The 26,772-nt window shown below is 48.4% G+C and overlaps 4 protein-coding genes and 1 long non-coding RNA gene across 7 annotated transcripts in view; 3 read left to right on the plus strand and 2 right to left on the minus strand.

The window, feature by feature from the left end:
- The first annotated feature begins 3,349 nt into the window (after positions 1-3,349).
- On the plus strand, positions 3,350-11,619 carry LOC134034050 (ankyrin repeat and fibronectin type-III domain-containing protein 1-like). The gene is made up of 18 exons (XM_062478381.1): positions 3,350-3,742; positions 3,813-4,092; positions 4,202-4,402; positions 4,592-4,705; positions 4,960-5,057; positions 5,402-5,492; positions 5,588-5,695; positions 6,346-6,445; positions 6,754-6,883; positions 6,995-7,114; positions 8,123-8,344; positions 8,694-8,860; positions 9,106-9,283; positions 9,532-9,694; positions 9,813-9,979; positions 10,134-10,338; positions 10,482-11,145; positions 11,199-11,619. Exons 1-18 carry the CDS (start codon positions 3,581-3,583, stop codon positions 11,617-11,619), a joined length of 3,591 nt encoding a protein of 1,196 aa, XP_062334365.1. The 5' UTR covers positions 3,350-3,580.
- Positions 11,620-13,183: 1,564 nt separating this feature from the next.
- LOC134039871 (uncharacterized) lies at positions 13,184-14,414 on the minus strand. Its single transcript, XR_009932835.1, has 3 exons — positions 13,627-14,414; positions 13,399-13,483; positions 13,184-13,285 (listed from the first exon to the last, which is right to left on the minus strand). It is a non-coding gene; the product is annotated as an uncharacterized LOC134039871 (long non-coding RNA).
- A 136-nt stretch (positions 14,415-14,550) lies between these two features.
- On the plus strand, positions 14,551-17,036 carry LOC134039752 (GTPase IMAP family member 4-like). Of its 2 annotated transcripts, none has more exons than XM_062485803.1 (2): positions 14,551-14,870; positions 15,264-17,036. In XM_062485803.1, the coding sequence occupies exons 1-2, from the start codon at positions 14,837-14,839 to the stop codon at positions 16,439-16,441; spliced, it is 1,212 nt and encodes a 403-aa protein (XP_062341787.1). In that variant the 5' UTR covers positions 14,551-14,836; the 3' UTR covers positions 16,442-17,036. The 2 variants fall into 2 exon arrangements, with proteins under 2 accessions (XP_062341787.1, XP_062341794.1); XM_062485810.1 differs by having other exon boundaries at positions 15,267-17,036.
- Positions 17,037-17,045: 9 nt separating this feature from the next.
- Positions 17,046-20,293, minus strand: kdelr3 (KDEL endoplasmic reticulum protein retention receptor 3). Its single transcript, XM_062485973.1, has 5 exons — positions 19,865-20,293; positions 19,053-19,153; positions 18,750-18,908; positions 18,119-18,371; positions 17,046-17,954 (listed from the first exon to the last, which is right to left on the minus strand). Exons 1-5 carry the CDS (start codon positions 19,953-19,955, stop codon positions 17,911-17,913), a joined length of 648 nt encoding a protein of 215 aa, XP_062341957.1. The 5' UTR covers positions 19,956-20,293; the 3' UTR covers positions 17,046-17,910.
- Positions 20,294-25,445: 5,152 nt separating this feature from the next.
- Positions 25,446-26,772, plus strand: part of kcnj4 (potassium inwardly rectifying channel subfamily J member 4) — a 6,734-nt gene continuing 5,407 nt past the window's right edge. For both annotated transcript variants that reach the window (XM_062485752.1, XM_062485760.1), the window contains exon 1: positions 25,446-25,750. The gene's annotated coding sequence lies outside the window, so the exon portion shown is untranslated. The remainder of the gene's footprint in view (positions 25,751-26,772) is intronic.

The following is a 26,772-nucleotide window of genomic DNA, read 5'->3' on the forward strand; positions in this document are numbered from 1 at the left end:
CTCACGAGCTGTGGACTCCGTTGCTTAGAGACAGAACCGTGAAGCGGTGATACGGATATCGGCCTGCCATAGAAGAGACGCAAGATGAATCCACAGGAAGAGTAATAGAAAGTCTAGCTAGAATTATGTTGATTGGGTGAGATAACCTGGGCTACTTAATTAATGTTATTTGGCCATCAAGTTTTTTGAGTATATACAAGCAAAACATTTTAGAGGTAGGCTAATGTCGTACTTACAAAGTATGTGTGGATTTGTGAAATAAGAGTAGACCAGAGGAGAACGGGAAGAGCGCGCTTACCGCAAGCAAAGTGACTGGTAAGTTTTCTCACGGGCAGGACTTGCGCTGAACTCGATAAGTGAAAGTTGGTTAACTTTCTCACAAAAGATCGCTTAAGTGTGTGGACTTGATGCAGGTGTCGCGCTCCACGGATCAATGGATTAGCCTACTTATGAAACATTTTTAAAAATACGTGATTAGTGGATGGGGGACAAAGCCTATCCCATCCTGTTGAACGTTTAAAAGGACGTAGTTGGAGACGAGACAGTTTAAATTGGAGATAATATGCACGGTAGGAATAAACACACTTAATCCTATCCCTTTCCCCCCCCAATTTGGATTTAAAGATCTTAACATTTATAATGCAATGCCATAGGCTACAGTTTACTCAATGACACTTCAATTAGTGAAGTATCTTCTGAGAAAGTTGTTCCTCATTAATAAATATATTTTTATTCTCGTTATGAATTTTCATATCATGTAGTCCCACGACGAGTGAATGAAACCTTTATATTTAGTACTGTGCTTAACATGTAGGCTACTAACATTAGTCAACAGGTTTCAAACAAAACCTTTTCATGGTCCCGTATTTGTGGTATTGGTCTAACTGCATCACTTCCTAGAACCTCATGAGTCATCTGACATTTAAGTACAACAGTCTACCAGCAAACTGCAAGACATGAAAAAACGAACTTTTACAGAACTGTTATTGCATTCATCAAAATGTATTTTCAATTTAATTAATGAATTAATTGTGTGTGCTTTATCAGCTAGAGAGCAGCTTATCCTGTGAGTACATTTTAGTAGTGTGTATTCATTGTATCTGTAGAAACACCCCTATGGAAGAGTATTGTCACTTATCTCTTAACACCCTGCACTCCCAGCCCTTTCTGCAGTATATGAAGTATTGCAAAACAAACAATCCTGGTAACCAAAACACCTGCAGGATCCACACACACTATTTAAAGATGTGACCAAGGAGGCAGATGAGGTTCTCATAGGGACGTGGGCAGAGCTTAGTGGTTAGAGAATTTGACTAAAGATCAAGAGGTTGCAGGTTTGAATACCCCCATGGAGGAATGGCAGGTGGGTCCACTATACAGGACAACACAGTGTAGTCAGGGGTCAGGAGAAAGGGAATAATGAGTCTTTCAAATGAAGGAGGGATGAGTTCAGCCAGGTGTGGGCACAGACATGGGTGTGCTGATGACTGGGGTGCCTGTACTATCGGTGTGTTGCAAGAGCATTTTCTTTGTGTATTTTTGCATTTGTTGTTGCAATATCTAACACATAGTACATAAGCACATAATAGATACTTAGGCGCAGTGTAGTATTTCTCACTGAATGTCCTTTGAGAATAATATATCCTGCCCTCTCCACACCCAGACAGGTGAAGACTGCACGACAAGCCAGCCAGGGACCACAGTACTCCACATCTTTGTGTATTTCGAAATGTCCCTTTAGAACGCAAGTCATAGAACGGAGAGTATAAACTTACACTCTGGGGTGCAGCCCAAGGACGCAAACACACACTCACAGAGATGGAGAGAGATGAAGGCTTTATTCTCAGTGGTAAGAAAGATAATGACAGAAAATTGACTCGTGAATGAGAGAGGGGTAGAAACAGAGCGGAAGAGGGAATCGGGGGGGATTGAAAGAAGGAGAGGGAGGGATAGATACAATAGATGACAGATGAATGGACTCATGAATGAGAGGGACAGGATTGAAAGACGGAGAGAGAGAGGAAGAGAAAGAGAGAGAGAGCAGAAAATGACATAAGGATGGGAATGGAGCAATCTTTATCATAGATGCATTAGATATAAGTGTTGAAACTCAAATCAATGGAGACAGGGAGATGAGAAGCTGAGAAAGAAAAGAATGAAGAAAGAACGGGCGGCCGGAAAACCAAAAAAACCTTTTCCCAGATATTTCCAGAGCCCCCACCCACACACACACACACACACACACACACCCCACCCCCCCCCCCCCACACACACACACACACCCACACACCCCCCCCACCCACACACACACACACACCCACACACACACACACACACCCACACACACACCCACACCCCCCCCCACCCACACACACACACCCCCACCCACACACACACACACACACACACACACACACACCCTTCTCCTGAAAGAGACAGTTAAACACTCGAGGATTATTCATGCGTAACCGAGGGCAGACATGATAAAGACTGATAAAGACTGGATTTGTAAAGGCAGCTCAGCTACATCTCTAATCAGGTCTGTTCAGATAGTAAAGGTAGAATTGCTGCTGACTAATAGACTATCAACCTCACCTCACTGACAGTTTTCTGTTTTTGGTTAATTAGCCAGATAGAGAGATAGCTTGGTGCTTGAGAAACCTCCATTCACCTGGAGGGGAGAGGAGAGAGACTGGAACATTGAGTGGAAAAATCTTTCAAACAAAAGGTTGAGGAGAGAAAAGGAACATGGTTCTGCTGGGCACTTCCTTTCTGCTGTTGTCTGACGTTTGTCCACCCACACGCTCCACAGGTCAACCCAACACAGCTTCATCCATGTACCGAAAGAAACTGTTTAGGAAAGCGTTATTATATGCTATCAGGGTCATGGTGACTAATATTACATTTCTGTTGTTTTCTTCCTCACATCTAGACACTGGATCGCTCTTTTCACTGCCTTTTCTCTTCACGTTTCACACCATCTCCACCTCCCCTTTCCTCATCTCCACTTCCCCTTTCCTCATCTCCACTTCCCCTTTCCTCATCTCCACTTCCCCTTTCCTCATCTCCACTTCCCCTTTCCTCATCTCCACCTCCCCTTTCCTCATCTCCACTTCCCCTTTCCTCATCTCCACTTCCCCTTTCCTCATCTCCACCTCCCCTTTCCTCATCTCCACTTCCCCTTTCCTCATCTCCACCTCCCCTTTCCTCATCTCCACTTCCCCTTTCCTCATCTCCACCTCCCCTTTCCTCTTCTCCCTGTTGCTCGACCTCCGTCTGTTTCTCTCTCCCTAACTTTCCCTCCACAAGGTGGAGGTCATTCACTCCACCTCCCTCCTCATCCCTCCACAAGGTGGAGGTCATTCACTCCTATAACCGCTTTTTCAACATTTTTATCAGATCTTTGCCTCTTCAGTCCATAACCCATCTCTTTCCCTGTTCCCCTTTCCAACCTCTTTTCCTACCGCCCTTCTCGACCTCCCTTTTGTACCCCTCTCTACCTCCCTCTCCAGCTCCTCCTCTCCACCTCCCTCCTCATCCCTCCACCTCCCTCCGTCCTGCTACAGACTAGGGTGGCACCATGTCTGTTTCCGTGCCGACCCCGCTGCAGCGACGGCGCTCCCTGGGTGCTGCCTCCCCCAAGCGCCTCTACAGGAACCTGTCAGTCAGGCTGCGGGGCGGAGACGCCTCCATCTCCGGGGAAACGCAAACGCCCGGACACCCGTGTCGGGCCACGCCCACTGTAAGTTGTCCTTATTTATCTCTGTCCCCCACCCCCGCCCCTGTCTTCATGTTGTCCTCCTCTGCACCAGTACAAGAGCCTGTGGGAAGCGGTGGAGCACGAGGACACGCTGGCCGTCCAGACCCTGCTCTCCAGAGACCGCGCCTCCTCCACGGGGGGAGGAGGAGGAGGAGGAGGAGGGGTGTGGGACAGAGGAGAGAAGAAAGAGAAGGACTGGGAGAGGGAGAGGGAGAGAGGAGTGAACCGAGTGAACGAACAGGGTCTGGTCCCTCTGGATGTGGCGGCGCTTACCCAGAATTCCCCCCTGCTGCACGTGCTGACGAGGGCTGGAGCCCGACACAACCCCGTCTGTGAGTGTGACGGAGAATTAGAGAATGAGTGTGTTAGATGGAGTGTGTTTGTCCCCTTCCATGGGAACCTCCTCATTCCTCCCCTCCTCCCATCCCTCCTCCTCGTCAGTGTGTCGCCCAGCTGACTGGATGCGGAAGCTAGACGCGCTGGTCTCGCTGGCGAGCAGGCAGGCGGAAGAGAAGAAGAACGAACTTGCGTCCAAAGCGGGGGTGGGGCCTCACGTGCAGGTCGACGCCCAGAAACAGCACCATCTGTGGACCCTGAGGCAGCAGCTGTACTGCAGGATGAGGCGGAGCTTCCAGCTCACAGGTCAGGGGTCAGGGGTTGTCATACAGGGCCGGGGCATGGTCCTTTTCCAGCGTACCTTTGCTCCATCTTATTCAGCCCTTTCATTTCTCTCTTTATAACCCTCTCTCTATATCTTTCTTTCTCTCACTCCCTCCATTCTATTCATACTCTCTCTCTCTCTCCCCCCTCTCTCCTCCCCCTCCCTCCCAGAGCTCCCTGCCCCCCCCAGCAGTGTGTCCCTCCTGGTGACCAGCTCCTCCTCTCTGTACGTGGCAATCAAGGAGCCGGTTGGCATGACGACTGGACTCATCACTTGCTACAGAGGTGGGTGTCGGAGGAGTACAGGAGCATCTAAACCCTGACCTACTGAACCTTTTAATACCATGCACTATTTGCATGTCACTTTGTGTGTCTGCTGAATGAATAAAATTTAATGAAAAATGTATGTAAAAGCAGGGGTCAAACACCAGTCAAATCTTCTGAATAGTGAATGGTGAAAATCTTCACAGCTAAATATAAAGCTGTAAGAGGTTTGGTTTTGGTACAATTGTCTTCCTGTTCCTGTCACATGATCACAGTGGAGTGGAGCTCCTCCTCCAGCTTTAGACGCATCAGTGGCTCCGCCCAGATCACCGACACCAAGAGCCCCGCCTACAATATCACTGGACTCAGAGCCGTAAGACACACACACACGCTCACGCACACACATACAGGCACATGAACACGTACACACATGCACGCACACACACAAACTCACACATGCAGACACAGAGCTTCACAGACATACATAACACACGCAAGGAGAAATGCACGCACGCACACACACACACACACACACAAGCATGTTCACGTCTCTCGAGCCGCGACGCCTCTGCAGCCATAACACTCCTGGTGGTCCAGACGGCCCCACTTAGCCAGAATAATTAATGACGAGAGAGTTAATGATGTATTCACCCTGCAGAGTCATCAGGGTAAAGCCAGCCCATTAACGATCGCTTCTGTGTGTGTGTGGTCTGGCAGGGAATGCACTGCTATGTGAGGGTAATGGCCTACAACGTGAAGGGTTGGGGCCCACCACAGACCTCCAGCCCGCTCAGTGCTGCCCCCTCCAGTAAGTACATGGGACAGTGTACAGGGGGGCGTTCTGGTCAGTCATTTATGTTGTTTTTGTTTTGACTATTTAAAATGGTGTGTGTGTGTGTGTAGGCTGGAGGGAGTGTGTAGGGGTGAAGGCAAACTGCATGAACCAGGAAGCTGTGGTTAGGAAGCTTCTGGAACAGACCAGGGAACCCCACTACAGAGGATACTGCATAGGTACACTACTCACTACATGTAATACTGGATAGGTACAGTGCTGTGTTTCAGTTCCTATACTCCCCCCTCAAGTCTCTAACTTCGTTCCCCTCCTCTCCTCCCTCTCTCCTCTCTCCCCCCCCTCCCCTCCTCTCCTCCCTCTGTCTCCTCCCCTCCTCTCCTCCCTCTCTCCTCTCTCTGTCTCCCCCCCTCCCCTCCCCTCCTCTCCCCCCTCCCCTCCTCTCCCCCCTCCCCTCCTCTCCTCCCTCTCTCCTCCCCCACCCCCTCCTCTCCTCCCTCTCTCCTCTCTCTGTCTCCCCCCCTCCCCTCCCCTCCTCTCCCCCCTCCCCTCCTCTCCCCCCTCCCCTCCTCTCCTCCCTCTCTCCTCCCCCACCCCCTCCTCTCCTCCCTCTCTCCTCTCTCTGTCTCCCCCCCTCCCCTCCCCTCCTCTCCCCCCTCCCCTCCTCTCCCCCCTCCCCTCCTCTCCTCCCTCTCTCCTCCCCCACCCCCTCTTCTCCTCCCTCTCTCCTCCCCCACCCCCTCCTCTCCTCCCTCTCTCCTCCCCCACCCCCTCCTCTCCTCCCTCTCTCCTCCCCCACCCCCTCCTCTCCTCCCTCTCTCCTCTCTCTGTCTCCTCCCCTCCTCTCCTCCCTCTCCCTGGTGCGCTACAGAGGGCTCGAGGTTCTCTTGTCCCAGTAAGCGACTGTCCGTGTCCCGCAGTCTGAAGCAGCTCTTCCAGTCGGCCACCAAGTTTGTGCGTCTCCTTCAGAGGTAAGGTGTAGAAGCTCCTCACCTCTCCTGCACAGCTACCCCCCCTCTCTCTGTCTCTCTCCCTCTCTCTCTACATCTCTCTCTTTCTACCTCTCTCTTTCTACCTCTCTTTCTCTACCTCTCTCTCTCTCCTCACCTACTCTCCTGGATATCTACCTCTCCCCCTCTCCCCCTCTCCATCTTCTCCCCCCTCCCCCTCCTCTAACTCTTTCTGCAATATCATCTTCTTGCTATGCTCAACAGTCTTTTTCTTCAATCCTTTTTCTCGTTCCCCTCTCTTCTTCTCCTCCGTGTGGTGGCCATGTTAGGGGTGTGTACCTGGCCACTGTGTTTTACCACAAGGAGAACGTACTGGTCACTGCAGACGACCAGCTCCCATTGGTGGAGATCCAATGTTGCTCCACCTCCATCGCGCAGGACTTCCTTTGGTTCGCTAAGGTCAGCTGTCAATCAAATATAGATAAATATACAGGAAGTACAGCATTGTGCCCTGTATAATATCTGTGGCTTACGTTGAAGTAGCTTTGTTCCCTCTCTGTCTCTCCCCAGTTGTCCTGTGCTTGGCAGCAGGTGCCCTGGCTCCAACAGGCCCTCTCCTCCGCTCTCTCCTCCTCCTCCTCCCTCCTGCAGAACAGACACAACATCCTGCGGGCCGTCACCCAGCTGCAGGTGAGAGCTGTTGTCTGATGCTGTATAACTTGTACTGTACGTTACTGAATGACCGGATTATTCTTTCCCCAAAAGAATGTTTTTAAAGATTGAACAAAGAAATTGGAAAAAAAAGTTGACAAAAAATGTTTTTATAGGTTGAAAGATAATTTTGAAAAAAAGTTTCTAGAAACTTGTGTCTCTCCCTCTATTTACCTCTTGCTGTCTGCCTCTCTCCCTCTATTTACCTCTTGCTGTCTGCCTCTCTCCCTCTATTTACCTCTTGCTGTCTGCCTCTCTCCCTCTATTTACCTCTTGCTGTCTGCCTCTCTCCCTCTATTTACCTCTTGCTGTCTGCCTCTCTCCCTCTATTTACCTCTTGCTGTCTGCCTCTCTCCCTCTATTTACCTCTTGCTGTTTGCCTCTCTCCCTCTATTTACCTCTTGCTGTCTGCCTCTCTCCCTCTATTTACCTCTTGCTGTCTGCCTCTCTCCCTCTATTTACCTCTTGCTGTCTGCCTCTCTCCCTCTTAATGCTCCCCTCCCTCCTTCTCCTCCCTCCTCCTCCCCCTCCTTCTCCTCTCTCTCCCTCCTTCTCCTCCCTCCTTCTCCTCCCTCCTTCTCCCCCCTCCTTCTCCTCTCTCTCCCTCCTCCTCCCTCCTTCTCCTCCCTCCTTCTCCCCCCTCCTTCTCCTCTCTCTCCCTCCTTCTCCTCCCTCCTCCTCCCCCTCCTTCTCCTCTCTCTCCCTCCTTCTCCTCCCTCCTTCTCCTCCCTCCTTCTCCCCCCTCCTTCTCCTCTCTCTCCCTCCTCCTCCCTCCTTCTCCTCCCTCCTTCTCCCCCCTCCTTCTCCTCTCTCTCCCTCCTTCTCCTCCCTCCTCCTCCCCCTCCTTCTCCTCTCTCTCCCTCCTTCTCCTCCCTCCTTCTCCTCCCTCCTTCTCCCCCCTCCTTCTCCTCTCTCTCCCTCCTCCTCCCTCCTTCTCCTCCCTCCTTCTCTCCCCCTCCTTCTCTCTCCCCCTCCTTCTCCCCCCAGTCCTCTCTGGGGACCTCAGACCTGGGCCAGGTGTACTATGAGCCCCTGAAGGACCGGCAGGGGAACGTGGTGTTGGTGACGGTGAGGGAGTGTGCTGCCCCCACTGGGACCCCAGAACCCCCCCTCCACTGGGTTCCTCTGGACCGACTGGAGAAGAATCGCTGCAGAACTCCCTTACTGCCGGAACCCTCCGCCATGGACACACTCACAGAGCAGCTCAAGGTGTGTGTGTGTGTGTGTAATTGTGGCTGGGTGACAATATAACTAAACATTGTTCAGTCCCACAATGACGAAGCAACATTTGACCCCAAACTGTCTTTTCTCTCTCTCTCTCCACTCCTCTCCTTCCCTGCCCCTCCCTCCCTCCCCCACCCACCCACCCCCTCCCTCCTTCCCTCCACTCCTCTCCTTCCCTGCCCCTCCCTCCCCCACCCACCCACCCCCTCCCTCCTTCCCTCCACTCCTCTCCTTCAATGCCCCTCCCTCCCCCACCCACCCACCCCCTCCCTCCTTCCCTCCACTCCTCTCCTTCACTGCCACTCCCCCACCCACCCCTGTACATCCTCCCCAGGAGAAGTTGAGCTACCACAGGCGTAGCGGGCAGCGGGCCCAGCCGGGCCTGTACGTGGGCATCCTGAAGCTGTGCAGCTCTGTGGAGCAGATCAGGGTCCTAGTGCCCCAGAGGTTCCCCAACCTGCTGTGTCACACACGCATACGACACAACTCACACGTGTCCCGGTACACTGACACGCCACGCCGCACTGCACACGCCTGTCATATGTCCTGTATTGTATGTTACATGACATGTACGGTCTGTTTCGTGTCATAGGAACACATGAGTTCCAGTACACGTGTGTTCTGCACGTGTACTGTATATCTTAGAAGTATTGCATGGATCAATTGTAACTGCCTCTATATGTTTGAGTGAAGTCTCACTCTAACTCTCTTTCTCTCTCTTTCTCTCTCTTTCTCTCTCTCTCTAGAGAGGAATGGGCGTGGTTACAGAGCCACGTTCTGTCTACAGCCAATGGGAGTGTGCTTGGTGGTCCAGGGGGTGGGGATGAGGGCCTGATTGACAGCTGCGTCCTGGGGGACTTTGTGAGGCATCTAAGAACAGCAGTCACACTCCTCCTCACCAAGCTCAACATCCCCCTCTATAGGGTAAACACAATCACAGGCTTGGTGCACCTGCAGGCACTTCAGCTTTGATCTACACTGTGGAGAAAGATTTAAATAATAACAACTTGATTATTCAATCTCTTGGTTTTTATTTAGTCTGATCTAAACTCTACTGTACTGTATCACTGCCTCTCTCTCTCTGTCTCTCTCCCTCCCTCTATTTCTCTCCCATTCCTTCTCTCCCATCCCCCCATTCCTCCCTCCCTCGCTCGCCCCCTCTCTGTCTGCAGGCCTATCAGTATGGTGTGTACACCAGGGAGCTGCTCCACATGGGAGAGCAGATGTCCATGATCCTGCTGCTGCCCCCCAGCGAAGACTTCAGTTCCAACTACTGGCCACTAGTGGGCACCAAAGAGCAAGGCTTCACTCTGCCTCTGCAGATATTTGAGCTGGGTAAGTACTGATATAATTGAGTGTGTGTGTGTGTGCCTGCCGCTGTTTTTCATTGTGCGTGTATACCCTTTCATGATAACTTCCCTCTCTTTTTGATCAACTTCCGATTTTCCCATAGTGCACTTCTGGACATACAAACGTGACTTCCTGTCCCACTACTGCCAGGCCTGGGTCCGTCTGGACCTGGACACGCATCTTTCCCAGCAGGCTTTGCGGGAGGCTATGGACCCCAAGGAGGTGCAGGAGGCCAAGGAGCGTCTCAACCACATCACTCAGCTGGCACAGGTGAGGGGGTCAGACGCACCTGGCATCCGCTCCCCGCCCTCACCTCCTCCCCCTCCCCTCCCCCCCTTTCCTCTCCCCTCCGCCTCCCCTCTCTGACACACCCTCCTCCTCCCTCCCCTCTCTAACACACCCTCCTCCTCGCTCCTGTCCCCAGGGTCTGGACGTGGTGTGGCGGGGCTCTCGCTGGATCATGGACGTGTTGCAGTGTGTGCGCTCCAGGAAGTGGGTGGGGGCGGTGCCCCTGGGCCTGGTCATGGGGGGTGACCCCCCCCCTCGCCCAGATACGGCCGAGGAGGAGGAGAAGAGCCTCACCTGCAGACAGTGGCCCTTCCACCCACACCCCCAGAAGACCCCTGCAGGTAACTAGCAATCAGTCAGTCTGAGTCTGTCCACCATCCATCTATCTATCTATCAAACACTAATACATGAGTGAACGCCCCAGACGAGCAGTGGAGAGGGTTCGGTCTGTATAAGTGAGGTATTTCCCTCTGCCTCCCTGCAGAGAGTGTTTGTGCGGTGACCGTGGACATCACCAGTCTCCCTGCTCCACCTGCGCTCCTGGTCGCCCCCGACAACCCCGTCAGTCAGCTGGGGGGCATGGCTAAGGGCGGCTACCCCGTGGACATCAACGCTCAATCACGCCTCGACTACAGCACCGCGGTCGAACCAGGGCTGGAATTGGCTGATGACTTCGTCACGCCCGTGATCGACGTAGCGGCAGCGGTGGGCCAATCCGAGGAGTCCTCGGCCCTGCCGGAAAGCTACTGCGGAGAAATGGGCTGCCTGCATGTGTTTGTGGCCGAGCCAGTACAAGTGCTGGCGGACATCTTCCCCACGTTGAGTCTGATAGAAGAAGAGACCGTACTGGAGACCGGAGCAGGGGAGCTGTTGGGGAACCGACAAGGGAAGGAGGAGGAACAGGAACCTGAACCCTGGGTGGAGGAGGAACAGGGAACTGGACCCTGGGTGGAGGAGGAACAGGGAACTGAACCCTGGGTGGAGGAGGAACAGGGAACTGGACCCTGGGTGGAGGAGGAACAGGGAACTGGACCCTGGGTGGAGGAGGAACAGGGAACTGGACCCTGGGTGGAGGAGGAACAGGGAACTGGACCTGGTTCTGGGGCAAGGGAGGGATGGGATAGTTTGGCAGTTGGTACAAGCAGCATGTTCTTCAGCCTGGGGACTCTAGCCCTGGGGACTCCAGCCCTGGGGACTCCAGCCCTGGGGACTCCAGCCCTGGGGACTCCATCCCTGGGGACTCCAGCCCTGGGGACTCCAGCCCTGGGGACTCCAGCCCTGGGGACTCCATCCCTGGGGACTCCAGCCCTGGGGACTCCAGCCCTGGGGACTCCAGCCCTGGGGACTCCAGCCCTGGGGACTCCAGCCCTGGGGACTCCATCCCTGGGGACTCCAGCCCTGGGAACTCCATCCCTGGGGACTCCATCCCTGGGGACTCCATCCCTGGGGACTCCAGCCCTGGGGACTCCAGCCCTGGGGACTCCAGCCCTGGGGACTCCAGCCCTGGGGACTCCATCCCTGGGGACTCCAGCCCTGGGGACTCCAGCCCTGGGGACGAACAGAGCGCTGAGTCTCCTTCTATCCCCTTCCCCCTGCGACAACATCTTGAGCACAGCTTGTAAACCAAGCCTCACTTCAACAGACACTTTAGCTTGTCCCAAGACAACAGGGCTCCTAGGGTGGCCTGCAGGAGGTCCAGTTCTCTCTGGACCTCTAAGTGTTGAGAGTGTCACATCTTTACCCACCAGAACCTTGGGTCTGGTTGAGGATGATGCAGTACCACACGTGTCCACGGGAGGGCGCAGTCTGCCAGCGAGGAGCAAAGTGGAGTGGGTCTGTTCCTTTCACAAGCCGTCCTGATGTGTTGAATCAGGTCAGAGTTTCAACTGGGGCAGGAAGGAAGCTCTCCAGGAACAGGGTGGGAGGTGTACAGGGGCGTGTCTAGAACAGTGCCACCCCTGGACACTCCCTGTACACGCCCCTGGAGGTGTATGCTATGGCTATATACTGTATGTCCGTGGAAAGTTTGTTCTACATGTATGTATATTGTATTTCAAGTTCTTGAAAATCTAATGTTATAGATGTGTCTTGTATGTCGAGTTACTTTATGTCATGGGATGCATACTGGGGGTCAGATGGCTGAGCGGTTAGGAGTTGGGCTATTAATCAGAAGGTTGTTGGTTCGATTCCCGGCCGTGCAAAATAACGTTGTGTCCTTGGGCAAGGTACTTCACCCTACTTGCCTCGGGAGGAATGTCCCTGTACTTACTGTAAGTCGCTCTGGATAAGAGCGTCTGCTAAATGTAAATGCATACAAAGCCGAATAAATTATTCTGATAATGTGCAGCTTTGTAAACCGATCATTATTCTATCCAAAGTTTATATGATTTAGATTTGGATGACTATATCACTTTTGCCCTAATATATTAGACTTTTTTCAGAATGTTAGTGTAAAAGATCAAACCCCAAGCAAAGCAGCTGCAGGTGTCTCATTCTTCACAAACTCCTTTTAACCACTAAAGGTGCAAAAAGAGCTGGGATTTACCACCAAATGTAACACTTTTGCACAGATTTGTCAAAATTCAAGACCAGGATTGATGAGTTAAGCCATGCTTGAGTTTTTTGTGTTTATTTACTATTTAAATTAGACTACTGAATGCACATTGACAACACAGACTTAACGGTTATTCCTTACTAATAATACGAGCGATCCCATTATACAAGTCCAACCAACTACATAGGCAAAAATGTTGAATATTTTGTACACAAATGTAAACGCTAGGAGAATGGCGGAAACTATGATCGTTATTAAACCATAAATGACTAAATAAATGATGGAAAAGACAGATGAAATTAGCCAAACGAGCGATCCGTACAGTCCATAGAAGACCTTCCAGACGCACCAGAAGGAGAGAGATACCAGGACCCACAGCAGCTCAAAGAAACCAGTCCTGGGATCCTACAATAGATTTGATAACTGGATTACTTAACAAATTATACACCATTTCTGGACTATACTCAAGATTTAACAACCAACTTCATTTTAAAAAGTTTGAATATTAAGAAAATATTATTACCCTGGCTTGATGTGTATGTGTGTAATAGAAGCATATTGTATTTGAATATTGTAAAGATTATAGATGTATCTTTGTATATATTGTACAGATGGGGAAAGAGAAGTGCATGCCTGTTGTTCCAGATCAGCAGGACAGAAGTCCGGCTCCAGCTGAGATCTCTGCTCTACTGTGTTTTCCGCAGTATCAAGTACTAAGTATGTAAGTACTTTAACTGTAGAAAGAGAACTTTCGTCATTATGTGTTATTCTAAATGTATATTATTTCATCCCAGTTGACCGCTGTTGTCGGTACAGTCACGTGTTCTTGTAGTAGCCCGCTACTTACGGAGGAAAGTCGTTGCTATGATTATCATCAGAGCCTGTGGCCATGTCACAATGTCGCATGACCTAATTCTTTGAATTGGAGAATACTGAGAAGAAAATCAATATAGTTATACTCCAATAAAACATATTTATTTCGTAGTTATCAACACCAGCAGCAGAATGCATCGAAGGTTAAAGTTTGGAGATTAGAGCACTACTACTAGCATAAGCAGCTGCCTTGTGTTCATACCTGTAAAATCACCTCAGAGAGCGCCGATTTCTTGTAAGCTTCGGCGATGTTAGCAAGGCGGTAGTTCTTAATGACGTCTTCGTTTCTGGGGAAGACTTTTCGACACTCTGGACATTGGTAGTCCTGTAAGCGCCTCATGGCAGTAATGCAGGACAGGCAGTAGCTGTGTCCACATGGATATTGGTGAGGCTCGGTCAGAGTTAACAAGCAGATGACACACGTCAATTCTCCTTCAATAATATCCATTGTTAGAGTATGTGTACCAATTGTCGTCCACACTCGTAGTTGACTAAATGAAACCAAAACGTGTTTGTGTCTCACGCATTCTCAACAAGGGGCGGTGTCCAGTCAGGGGGATTCCTACAGATATTACTTTCGTTCCATTTTTGGATATTTTGCCAGGAAGACGAATCTGCGAGCTGATTTTTATTGGTCTCAGTGTTGCAAAATAATTCTCACCAGAAGTCGCTATTGGCTCTCTAAAAAGTCGCTAAAAGTTGCTAGATCACGTGACGACGTAATATATTTCAGAAGTACAATTAAAAATCTAACAGCCTATTAATCCACCTATTAATCAATTGATTAATAAAAAAACGTATAGACCTAACAGCCTACTTGTTGCCTATAAACATTGGGAACGATAGAACAGTAAGGAAGGCAAACATGACGTCATTCACAAATCAAAGGTTATTCTGCTGCTGCTCAACAACAAAAACGCAGGCTAACGGAAAGTAACTCGATTTGTCACTAGTCGCTAGACGTTTGGTCGCTAGCTTGTCATAGAAACACGTCACGTTTTGGTGAAGAAGGTGTAAATGAGTAACTTTTACTAACCCTTAAAAAATAAATGTATTCTGCATGTCAGCAAGGCTTATGCATGTGTATTTATTTACTTACTAAATGCTGCTGATAAACACACAAATAAGACGTAAAAACGAAGATGAATAGGAATGATACACTGACAGACAGCGGCCCGGTCGCGTGCGCTCCGTATCACTGTGACATCACGGTCTGTCTGCATCTCTGCTGCGCCAAGCAGAAACGGACCGGAGACCGAAAGAAGGAAAGACACGGATAAAAATAGCTCACCGCCGAATTTTCTTCACGATTGAAAATTATAGATGTGTGGATTAGACTTGTAGTTACACTACAAATTCGTCATTAATACACTTTCTAACGTAGTGTCGACTGTTTGCATGTGTCCGGGAGGATGGCGTCATTGGAATGTGCTGCGTCGAGTTCTGGTGAGGACAAATTACATTTAGGCGACATTCTGTCTGAGTTGTACACAGAATATATTTTTTAAATCTACCTGCTTTAAATTACAGTTGATTTTAAAGTAGCATTATCTATTTCTAAAATGAAAATATGTATTATATAGCCTACAGTTTTCAACAGAAGTCAGGGTCACTAGTGTTGTAGTGCAGACTGACAAGTTTCTCCCATGACACCCCTCAACATGTGTCACTGACATTTTTTCAGTGGTCAAAAGAGCACTCCTTGTGGGTTCATGGTTGTGTATCACGAAAGATAAACACACGTGGGCACACAGCCCTGCACATCACACCACAGGGCAGGACACGCATGAAGTTAGTATAGTTACTTACTCACGATGATCCCTGTACATCACGTCCCAGCAGGGGAAGCACCAGAGGAGCCCGGTCGACCAGCTCAGGAACCCAGCGTTGGTGATCCGTGTCCTGGGAAGTCATGTCCTACCAAGCCCCTCCCTGGAGGCCTCTGTCTGAAGGACCCCGGCAGTCAGCAGGCCTGTCCGGGGGATCTGAGGGTTGTGCTGGTGGGGAAGACCGGCTCAGGTAGGAGCTCCACTGGAAACACCATCCTTGGTAGGGAAGCTTTCCAGGTGGACTCCTCCCCCTGCTCCGTGACCTTGCGCTGTGATAGGCTGACCGTCTCCGTTTGTGGGAGGAGCGTGTCTGTGGTCGACACACCAGGATTCTTCAACACTCGCCTCTCCCTCCGGGAGGTGGCGTGCGAGGTGGGCCACTGTGTGCTCCTGTCCTCCCCAGGACCCCATGCCCTGCTTCTCACCCTCCAGCCCGGCAGGTTCACCCCGGAGGAGAGAGAAGCCCTGCACTGGGTCCGGGCCGTGTTTGGACCTGCAGCCTCCAGGTACACCATGGTTCTGTTCACCTGGGGAGACCAGGTGGGGGAAAGGAGCGTGGAGGACTACCTGGGGGCGAGCGAGGAACTCAGGGAGTTTGTGAGCGGTTGCCAGGGAGGATATCACGTGCTTGACAACAGCAGGAGAGGAGAAACAGATGTCTCTCAGGTGGCCCAGCTGTTGGAGAAGATCGACAAGATGGTGGAGGGCAACGGCGGAGGGTGCTACACCTGCCACATGTACCAGGAGGCAGAGAGAGCCATCGGGGAGGCGCAGGAGAGGATTCTGGGAGGAGAACGGCAGGCGGGTCTGGGGGAGGAAGAGGAGGCCGCCGGCAGGGAGGGCAGGATCCCAGAGATGTCAACATTAAAGCTCCTGGGAAGCGAAACCCAGGGCAAGAGGGAGGAGGAGGAGAAGAGGAGCAAGAAGGAGGAGGAAGAGAAGAGGAGGAAAGCAGAAAAGCTTTTTTGGTGTGAGCTGGTGACTGCTCTGGGGAAGGGGGCGGCGGAGGGTGCGGGGGTGACAGAGAAGGGGAAGGGGAAGGCCTTGAAGAAGGTGAAGGTGGTGGAGAGGGCGGCGGCTTTGGCCACTTCACCGCTGTCAATCACCTCAGCTGCCAAGGTGGTGAGCGGGGCGGTGAGAGAGGGCAGCAAAGTGCTGTACAAACACCGCAAGGCTCTGCTCCACTGACGAGGGGACACGCTCATGCTACCTGGTCCCTTCATGTGCTTGGACATCGGGGGGGACAGGGGACCGAAGAGCAACATGCTGTTTTGGTATGATGTGAAGTGGTTGTTGGTGGTTTTTACTCACTCACTAACTCACATATCTGTTATTTACAGTTACATTCATTTGGAAGATGCTTTTATCCAAAGTGACATAAACAGTAAATAGTGCTAATTATACAATATCTACTGTTTAAGTACAGCACATTGTCAAGAATCAGAAGTGAACATTTCTAACTGTATTTCAGTGGTTAGTGTGTCAAGGAACATACAAGAGTGCAACAATAAGCTAATCTCAACTACAGTATAACATGATTCACCTACACTATTCATTTGTACCATTGTTTCCAAAATGTACATTATGGTGCCCTGAGCATGATTGATTGTTAGTTGGCTGGCATGCAATCGAAGACAAGTAAAGCACTTTCATGAAGCATCAAGTGTTGACCTAAAGGTGTGATGGTGTGTACACAAGAGTGTGTGTGTGTGTGTGTGCGCTCAGCAAATTGTAGTGAATGACTGCTGTTAAAAACCAGCCATACACACAGTTATCATAAGGAGAGCCAGGGTGACAAACAAAGGAGAGTTTTATTGACACAACTTGCATATTCATACATTACCATTTGTGCTATTAAATATTATGACCATATGATATTACATGAAGACGTTCTATAAAACCAAATAACATAAGTCTTGGTGATGCCACTCTGATTTCCTTAATAAAAGTTCCAATATCTTTAGTTTCCTCTGTGACATCACCTGAAGTTCCAAGCCCCATTTCACTCCGAGAACTAATTCAGAACTTACTGAACAGGAATGAATATTGGAGGTTTTGCCGAGAGAGGTTGAAGGCAGGTTAGAAAAGGGTTCACAGTAGCCAGATGGCAAAAAGAAGAGTGAAACATTAGCACACAGATACGAAACCGATATCATTTTTATTTATATCATGACTTAAAAAAGCATACTTGTCATGAAAGCGAGAAATTTAAAAATACCAACTGCATTTGACAATCAAGTAGAAAAATCTACACCAAGAAAGAGGAGAAGCAAACACCAAACAGATTCTTTATTACTCAGATCTGACAAAACATTCAACACACATGAACCAAGACATAACGACAAAGTCCTTTGGTCAGTTCTCTTACAGGAGAAGTACACATTGACAGACTTAACCCACACTTTCCCATGCACACACAGACACACACTGTACCGTTCAGCATGCACACACAGACACACACTGTACCGTTCAGCATGCACACACAGACACACACTGTACCGTTCTTAGACACGTATATCCCTTTGGGTCGTACACATTGCTCTGCGAGTCCTCCAGGTGGTGGATGAACGGGGCTGGATGAGGAAGGACCGTCAGGAGGGGAACAGAGGCTGTAGAGGGTGGAGGCACAGTTGCAGAGGGTGGAGGCAGGAAGGGGCTCACACCGGCATGGGCAGGCTCATGCTCTTGCTTCCTCTTAACACTGAAGAGAAAGAAGAAGAAGAAGAAGAAGTCATCCAGGGTCAGTACGGGCAACTCACAAGGATAAAGTGATCATAAATGTAAATTCAAATAGTAAGTAAAATATCCTGATAAAAATATCCATCCTCTACCCCCTCCTTCCCTCCTCTCCCCCCTCTTCCTCACCCCTGGTGAAGTAGAGATAGAAGAAGTCGCAGTAAAAGATGGTCTGCACCACACCGGACACCACGGCGATCTGGTCAAAGAAGCCCTCGGTGTGATAGCGCCACACCCAGTTGGCCAGGTAGAGCGTGCGGTACAGACCCAGGAAGAACAGGTAGTGGGTGGTGATAGACTCCGCCTCCCCGGTGTTGGTGATCATGAACAGCTGTGGCAAGATGGCCACCGACTCCAGATAGATGGAGAAGGTCCACAAGATCTGGGCATAGACAGATTTTCATACATGGTGAAGAGGAGGAGGAGGAGGATGGGCTCTCTATATACAAATATAACGTCTTTGTGAGTGAGGAACTGTGAAGTGTCAACTGACTGAAATCTCATTTGATCTCATTCTGAAATCTCATTTGATCTCATTCTGAAATCTCATTTCTAATCAAGATTCTATTCTAGATTCTATTCTGTTCTATGTTCTTTTAGAGAAGTGAAGGCATAGTTTGGACAGGTCAATCTTTACCTACAGTAGCAAAGAAGTAGCCTAAAAAGTATTTCACTGCAGTCTACCCTATTGTAGTCTCTTGCATTCATTTTACTACTGTATTATACTATAGTCTGCTATAGACACGGGTGTGTACAGTACCTCTAATGGAGCGAAAGCATAGTTCTCCAGGAAGGACAGGCCAGCCACAGGAACCAACAGGAACTCAACGCGGAACGAGTCGTTCTCTGAGTCGAAGGTGTTCCTGAAGCGGACGTAGATCAGGTAGACTGTGGCGTAGGCGAGCCCCAGGAACACCACCTGCACCACGGAGAGAGAGAGAGACACAGAGGGCCAGACGGGGTTTGAACCTGCAATCTCTTGATCTGGAGTCAAAAGCACTAACCACTGAGCTCCTGTGCCCATCCCTCTGAGATAACTCTCTGAGGTCGAAGGTCATCTCACCTTCATGACTGTATTGTAGGCAGAGATGAAGGTGGTGATCAGGTCCAGGTACCTGGTTGTAAACACCAGAGCAAACAGCACCTGGGACTTTCCCGAGATCCCTGCGGAGAAACACGCTGCCAGTCAGGTTCATATCCCACGTTCACTGCCACCGGTTCGGTTTGTTAGACACCAGTCACCAGTGGTTTGTTTGAACCACTTCCATATCAAATACATGGGTTTTACGCAACTTACTGTACATGTATGAAGCAGAGATCTTTATCCAAAGCACTTCAATAGCAAACAGTCGGACGTTTAACCACATTTTGGGGGTATAGGCCAACCGATTTGAGGGAATACATTTTGCATGAAAATACTTCAACTGACGAGTCGTTGGTGTCACTTTCACAGGAGACCTGTCCGTGAAATGCTTCGACAACACTGCCACGTTACAAGGCTCAAGCGTCAAGGCCTGCGTTGTGTTTTACAATGTTTGTCACGATGGTAACAACTACCATTACGATTCCGAAGTTCCTGTACTTTGCGAAAGTTAGTTGCCAGGCTTTGCAGCGTACAAGTGCATATTTTTTTAGACTGCAGGGCAGGCATGCCTGTAGAGCGCAAAGTAACAAAGAGAGTCGGTAACGAACTACTTAGCATGCTATTTAATGTCCACATCCAAAGTATCTATTAATGCCAGTGGCTGTTCCCATGTTAGTGAAATTAATCATCTTATGTAAGCGAGCTAGTTTAGCGCAAGAGAACAATTTGTTTCCAGATACAGTAACTCAGGACTAAAACTGTCCAAAAGCAGCTTACTTTGTTCAACTTACCAGCACACGATCGGGATCTCCATATCTTTGTAAACAGAATAATAATAGCAACAAGATGCGACACGTCACCAGCTAGACGAAAAATGTTCATGTTTAGGCTACTCGTTCAAAATCAAAACGTTGGAGATAATTGTTTACAAAAGAGAAGAATAAATTCTCAAAGTTTGCAAGTAAAAAAATCTAGCGACTCCGACTCTTCAGGTCAAGTTACTCTCCTGAATAAGCTGATAACCTACCTAAAGGCTACGATTGCTAAAACGATAAAAAAAATATAAAACTCAGTAGAATAGCTATTTATCTCGTTTGTCTGGTAAAAAAAAAAACAAGTAATCCTAGAGTCCACAATTTCTGCAAAGGACTTTACTATCTGTTATCCCGTCTGTAACGTCATGAAAAAGTTGAAGCCGGTGACGTGGCTGACAGGTCGAACAGGATGCGCATTCCCTGCTCGCCTGGGGAGGCGGAGCTTCAGTAGGCTTGTCGATGAAGAGGGCGGTCTCTCTCTCAGCCACAGCGGAAGTACTTTTAGCTCACTAAACGTTTTTGATCAGCAGAGGGCGCCATACTGCAAACAATGAGGAGGGCAGTTAGAACTAGGCTCCACCAGCTGTATTTATGTATTTATTTATTTTATAAAGGAAACCATTTTGTTGTCAGTTAAGTTACAAACCATGGAAATACTGTTCAAATCAAATCAAGCACTTGTCAGCCTTGACTTTCTGCTGTCTATATGAACAGTTTGAATTCAGCATATAGAAGTTGTAGCATTCCATTATTATGTTTGAAGTTTTTTAAGTGATTTCAAAAGTTGACTTTCCTATTTAAGAGGTGTACAGAGTACAGAGTGTATTTACCCTAAGCATGACAATATGTTCTGCCTGTTCTCACATTCTGACGACAGCTATCAGGTCCAGATGTGAAAAAAATACAACATTTTGAAACTTTTTTCGAAAATATTTGTAAATCTTTTGAAACTGTTGTTTCAAAACTTTCTTTCAAAAATATTTGTTCAACCTTTCGAAAAATACGTTTTCAACCTGATGACAGCTATCTAAATATGTGACCTCTACCACTACCAGTTACCCCAACTGAAAGCCAGCTGGCCACAGGACCGCTGTTAACTTTAACAGAACAATGTGACAGGGAGGTCTTGCCACAAAATGAACCCTGTGCTAACTTTGACTAGGAAAGTGCCAGATGCCTGAAACCTACTGTGGTTACTGTGGTTACTCATACCAGTCCCCTCAATATACAGTAAGAATGATTTGATGCTGGGATATAAAGAACAGAAAAGACAGGGAGGAGGGGCAGGAAGGGATGCAGAGCAGGAGCCTCCAGTGCACATGGGTATGTGAAGTCACATCCTGTTAGAAGGCAGATTATATTATCATTCGGACGACAACCTTTTGAATGTATAGTGTTTTTTGTTGTATGTAGCCTACTATTAGAAGTACAATTTCTTTAAATAAAGTATGGAAGATTTATATTATATTTTTATGGTGCCACTCGGTTGTGTTGTGATTGGTAGGTCTATTTATCTTTTTAAATAAACTAGAATTAAGACACTGTGGTGCTAGTAATTAAAGTAGATACGGGTAGTGGAGTTAAAAAAGTCTGGCCATGCCACTGGTGTGAAGACGACGTCTTTTCCATCACCTTGTTTTTCCTCTTTTCCTCATCACCTGCTTTCTCTCACCTCTTTATGATTCAACATCCCTCTATCTTTATCTGTTCTTCCCTTCCTCCACCCCCCATTCCCTCCTTCAATCCTCTTATATATATGAATCATCATCTTAACCAAACAACGTCTCTCTCCTCCTCCTCTGTCTCTCTCCTCCTTTTAATTTCCTGGCTATCACGCACAACAAACATAAGCTTACATAAGTCTACAAAGCTACCATGGTGCGAAACAGTAGTATAGAAGCAAATCAATAACATAATGTTTTGAATTTTAAAAGGCATTGAACACTTAATATTGAAATTTAAACACCACCGAATGTGTTGGTTTTGAAGTCACCTCTTTAAAATTGAAATATACATTTATTTCAATGTTTCAAAAAATGCAGAGAAAAAAATTAAAGGTTCGTGAAATTCAGGTTGCTCAAATTCGAACAGTAAAATTCACATCCCAAAAATTCAATAAAAGAATTCTAGCTTCAGAAATTCAAAAATAACAAATTCCATTCTGCTAAATTTCGAATGGTGAAATTCAGATAAAAAAAATTCAAGGCGAAAAAATTCATGGCGAAAAAATTCAAGGCGAAAAAATTCAAGGCGAAAAAATTCAAAGCGAAAAAATCGGAGCCTGAATGCAATCGAACCATCTCACTTCTCCAAGAAGGGTCCAGCTGCAGACCTCTCTCCTCAAGCCCCTCTCATCCAGGTGTAGCTGCAGGCAGTCATACATGCAGATCAGTCATACAATCACTGCTTGGGGTCTGAGGAGAGAGGTCCGGTCTGAGGCAAGTAATAGCTTGGGATCCCGGATGTTGCAATCTGAATTTTTCAGCTCAAATTTTTCGGAAGTTTTGAAAAAATTTAAATTGGTGTAGTGTTGTGTGTGAAAAAAAGTTTGAGGTTGAAACAATATTTGTTTTATTTTGAAACATACTTATCATTGTCTTATCATTGCAAACATAAGCGTGACACTAAAACAGGTAGTAGCACTGGCTACTTTTTACTTAAGGATATGTCAGAGCCCACACTTCTTTACTTTAGCTTGATGGGAAAAGTGTAGTCAAAACTTAAACTTTTACTTTTTAAACATGAGTATCTGTACTTCTACTTGAGTGAAGGATTTGTGTACTTTTGGCATCTTTGGTGTCAGTGTTTGTGTGTGTATGGCTGTGTGTATGTGTGTTTATTATTTTAATATTGGACAGTAATTATATGAAGCCCAGTAGAACCATAACAGAAAAGACACACAAACTCACACACAGGCAGACACATAGACAACCTCACACACACACACACACACACACACACACACACACACCACACACACACACACACACACACACACACACACACAGACAGACAGAGTGTGTGAGAAGGCCGTGGACAGGTTGGTCAGTCTGACCTGTATCATAATAAAGATGCCAAAAGGTTATGGGCAGTAATCTGAAACCCCGGCTGATTACAGGCTATTAATACACACACAGGTGCAGAGGAGCTACAGCCCGAACACTCAGGATCCTACAGGGTCTGTCTGTCTGTCTATATGTGTGTGTGTGTGTGTGTCTGCCTGTCTGTGTGTGTGTGTGTGTGTGTGTGAGAGTCTCTGTCTATCCGTGTGTCAATCTGTCTTGTCTTTCCTGCATGTCCATTCTGTTTTCCTGTGTTTCTGTCTGTCTATATGAATGTCCTGGACACACACACACACACTCCTAAACACACACACACACTCCTAAACACACACGCACACACACTCCACCACCAGCAGCAGAATAGCCACCCAGCGCCCCTCCACCAGGAGACTGGAGTGAAGAGAAGTCCCCAGTTAGGCTCAGCTGAGTTACACACAAGTCCAGTGTTCTACTCTGTTACATGTCAGTCTGTCCTCACCCAGGCTAACAGTTCCCTTATCATCAGCCTTCTGCATTTGTATGTATTTACATGAATTAAAATCATTTATCTATACAGTATTGTTTCTCAGAGAGTCTTCACAGACAGACAGAGTGCAACAGACCATGCGCACCCACATACTTGTGGTCACACACATACAAAGAGACAGATATCTTGATCAGTTTTACTAACACTCTTCTGTCCCTTCCCCTCCTCCTCCACCTCCTCTTCCTCCTAATCCTCCTGCTCCTCTCCCTCCTCCTCCCCCTCCTCCTCCTCTACCTCCTCCTCCTCCTCCTCCTCCTCCCCCTCCTCCTCCTCCTCCTCCTCCTCCTCCTCCTCCTCCTCCTCTTCCTCCTCCTCTTCTTCCTCTTCCTCCCCCCCTCTCCTCTCCCTCCTCCCCCTCTCCTCAGGTTGTCATGAGTGCAGACATGTCCTCCCACCCTCCTATTCAGCTGGTGAGAGAGCTCTCCTCTGCTGTCGAACTCAGACAGGAAGACGGAGGGAGAGTATGGCAGGGGAAGGTTTCCATAGTAACGACTTCATCTCCAGCTTCATGGTGTAGTTGCAGTATCACCCCGGGGAACGCTGGTCTTGGGCACTTCACCAGTCTCTGGTTTGTTTACACGTCTTAATTTAGTCGTGATATTGCTGTAAAATATTTAATAAACTTGTACAGAGATATTTTGTGTAACAGGCTGTTAAGAGAAACTGACATCGACACTTTCAACTGTTTGGTAGTGATCTAACGGTCTAAAGTTTTATCTGAAAACATCTTAATTTTATTCTGGAGTAAACATGTTTATGTATCAGAAACATCAGACAGCAACTTTGGAGATAACTACAGAGTGGTTGATCTTATTAAAGGAATAGAAAAAAACGATATTCGGCCAGCAGGGGTGTACTTTGTGTGTGTGTGTGTGTATGTGATTATGTATGTGTGAGAATTTGTGTTTCTGTGTATGAGTGTGTGTGTGTGTGTGTATTAGTGAGTGTGTGTGTGAGTGTGTGTGTGTGTGAGTGTGTGTGTGAGTGTGTGAGCGTGTGTGTGTATGAGTGTGTATGAGTGTGTGTGTGTGAGTCCTAAGAGCCTAACAGCCTCTGACAGAGAGGCTGACTGCGTACACGCAGATAAGAGGTTGGAGAGCATCCTGGTGTGACTGTGTGTTTGACAGTGTGTGTGTGAGACTGTGTGTGTGTGTGAGACTGTGTGTGTGTGAGACTGTGTGTGTGTGAGACTGTGTGTGTGCGTGAGACTGTGTGTGTGTGATTTGGTGTTTGTGTGTGTGGCTGTGTGTGCCTGTGTGTGTGTGTGTGTGTGTGTGTGGCTGTGTGTGGGTTTTTTACTGGGGCATTCTATCCCTGTCGTGATGCTCACAGTTATGTGCTAAATAAGAGTCTGAGGCTGGCGTTGGTGATGTTGATATGGTTAGAGCCGGATCAGCTGTACTGTTGCATTGACATAGTTATAACTTTGTATTAATGAAGTTCTCTCACCCCCTTTATCTAAATGTCTTCATCCATCTCTCTCATCTCCTCATCTCAATTAAAGAGTATAGAAGAACAATATAAGTTCTTTGTCTCAATTGTCTCCATCTCCTCTTCCTCATCTACTAATCCTCATCTGCTAATTTCCCCCTTATTTCCTCTCCTCTGTCAATTAATTCCACTCCTCTCTTTTCTATGTCTTAACCTCATCCTTCTTTCCTTTGTATCACTGCATAGATAGATAGATAGATAGATAGATAGATAGATAGAAAGATTGGTTTAATCGAGGTCCTTATTGAGTGTGAAATTCCACATTACTCGTTTCTCCACCTACACATGTAGAGAAGATACAGGCAGAGGGAGAGGACATAATCAAACTGACAGGCCTCTCTCCTCTTCCCCCTCCCTCCCTCCCCTCCTCCCTTTTTCCCTCCCTCTCTCTCTCCATCTCGAACCCACTCTCTCCGCACCAGCTCAGATTGACACAGCAGTTCCACAGCACGGAGGAGAGAGACGTGAGGCCGAGGGATTACAGCGCGCAGCACTCAGCCGGGAGCTAGCAACAAGGATTACAAAGAAGGAACAAACTGTAGAGGAGAAACGTAAACGTACGAGCGAAGACAAGGAGTCGTCAGAAACACTGGGAAGCAGGAAGTCGAGCACGAGGAGCTCAGGTGTTCCCTGGTTCCTCCCAGAGCCCGTTAGGTGGAGGGCGCTGGGTGACCACCTGGACAGGTGATGGTGCCGTCCTTCTGAGAGGAACGTCCTTGCCCACTGAGACTCACGGCTGCTGACCTGCAGGACGCTCTCAGCACTGAACCACTTGTTTTAAAGGTGAGTCGCTCCTGGTTGACCCTTTATGTGATCCTGGAGAAGACTACTGTGACAGGCTTGACCTTGGTTCAAACTCAGGTGAGCAGTTTAACTGAAATGGAGCCCCCGTGAAAGATGGTTAATGATTACGTAATAAGGATATGTCTTGAAATGGTCTGTAAAGAGTTTGGAGATGTGCTGGGTTCTGTCAGAGGATAGGTTAGGACAGTAGAGGTGAGGAGAAGGGGAGAGGGGAGGGGGAGGAGAGGAGGGGGGAGAGGAGAAGTGGGGGGAAAGAGGAGGGGTAAAGAGAGGAGAGAAGAGGATAGGAAAGAGGAGAAAGCCTTTACTAATGACTAAACCATGTTAATATCCCAGGTTTCTAGAACCATGCAAAGTATGTCAACATCCCAGGGGTTCTAGAACGATGTACACAATATCAGCATTCCAGAGTTCTAGATCCATCCTAACCCTGTCCTGGAGCTAACCCTGTCCTGGCACTAACCCTGTCCTGGCACTAACCCTGTCCTGCAGCTAACTCTCTCCTGGCACTAACCCTGTCCTGGAGCTAACCCTGTCCTGGCACTAACCCTGTCCTGGAGCTAACCCTGTCCTGGCACTAACCCTGTCCTGGAGCTAACCCTGTTCTGGAGTTAACCCTGTCCTGGAGCTAACCCTGTCCTGGAGCTAACCCTGTCCTGGAGCTAACCCTGCTGTGGGCAGTCTGCATCAGGACCTCTAAAGCAGGATAAAGGGTCACGTTCTACAGCTGATGTTTCGCGTTAGCTCTTATTCAGACTGTCGTGGAGCTGGACCTTTGTGACGCACTCGGCCCTGTTAGAGGGATGGTGGCACAGTGACTGATAAGTGGCCACTTGGATCAGCCGAACCAAACCCCACTTGGATCAGCCGACCCAAACCCAACTTGGATCAGCCGACCCAAACCCCACTTGGATCAGCCGACCCAAACCCCACTTGGGGTTCTCTCTCTCTCTCTTTCTTTTTTTCTTTAATTTCTTTCTTTTTAACTGTCACATTCTATT

This window comes from Osmerus eperlanus, chromosome 2, assembly GCF_963692335.1.
Source record: "Osmerus eperlanus chromosome 2, fOsmEpe2.1, whole genome shotgun sequence".
NCBI classification, from domain to species: Eukaryota; Metazoa; Chordata; class Actinopteri; order Osmeriformes; family Osmeridae; genus Osmerus; species Osmerus eperlanus.

Coding starts and splice junctions, on each gene's coding strand:
- LOC134034050 (XM_062478381.1), top strand. CDS start 3,581: ATGTCTGTTTCCGTGCCGACCCCGCTGCAGCGACGGCGCTCCCTGGGT. Junction 4,093..4,201: donor AGCCCGACACAACCCCGTCT/GTGAGTGTGACG, acceptor CCTCCTCGTCAG/TGTGTCGCCCAGCTGACTGG. Junction 11,146..11,198: donor GCAGTTGGTACAAGCAGCAT/GTTCTTCAGCCT, acceptor TGGGGACTCCAG/CCCTGGGGACTCCAGCCCTG.
- LOC134039752 (XM_062485803.1), top strand. CDS start 14,837: ATGGCGTCATTGGAATGTGCTGCGTCGAGTTCTG. Junction 14,871..15,263: donor ATGTGCTGCGTCGAGTTCTG/GTGAGGACAAAT, acceptor ATCACGTCCCAG/CAGGGGAAGCACCAGAGGAG.
- kdelr3 (XM_062485973.1), bottom strand. CDS start 19,955: ATGAACATTTTTCGTCTAGCTGGTGACGTGTCGCATCTTGTTGCTATT. Junction 18,909..19,052: donor CCTACAATACAGTCATGAAG/GTGAGATGACCT, acceptor TCCGTGGTGCAG/GTGGTGTTCCTGGGGCTCGC. Junction 18,372..18,749: donor ATGCTTTCGCTCCATTAGAG/GTACTGTACACA, acceptor GTCTATGCCCAG/ATCTTGTGGACCTTCTCCAT.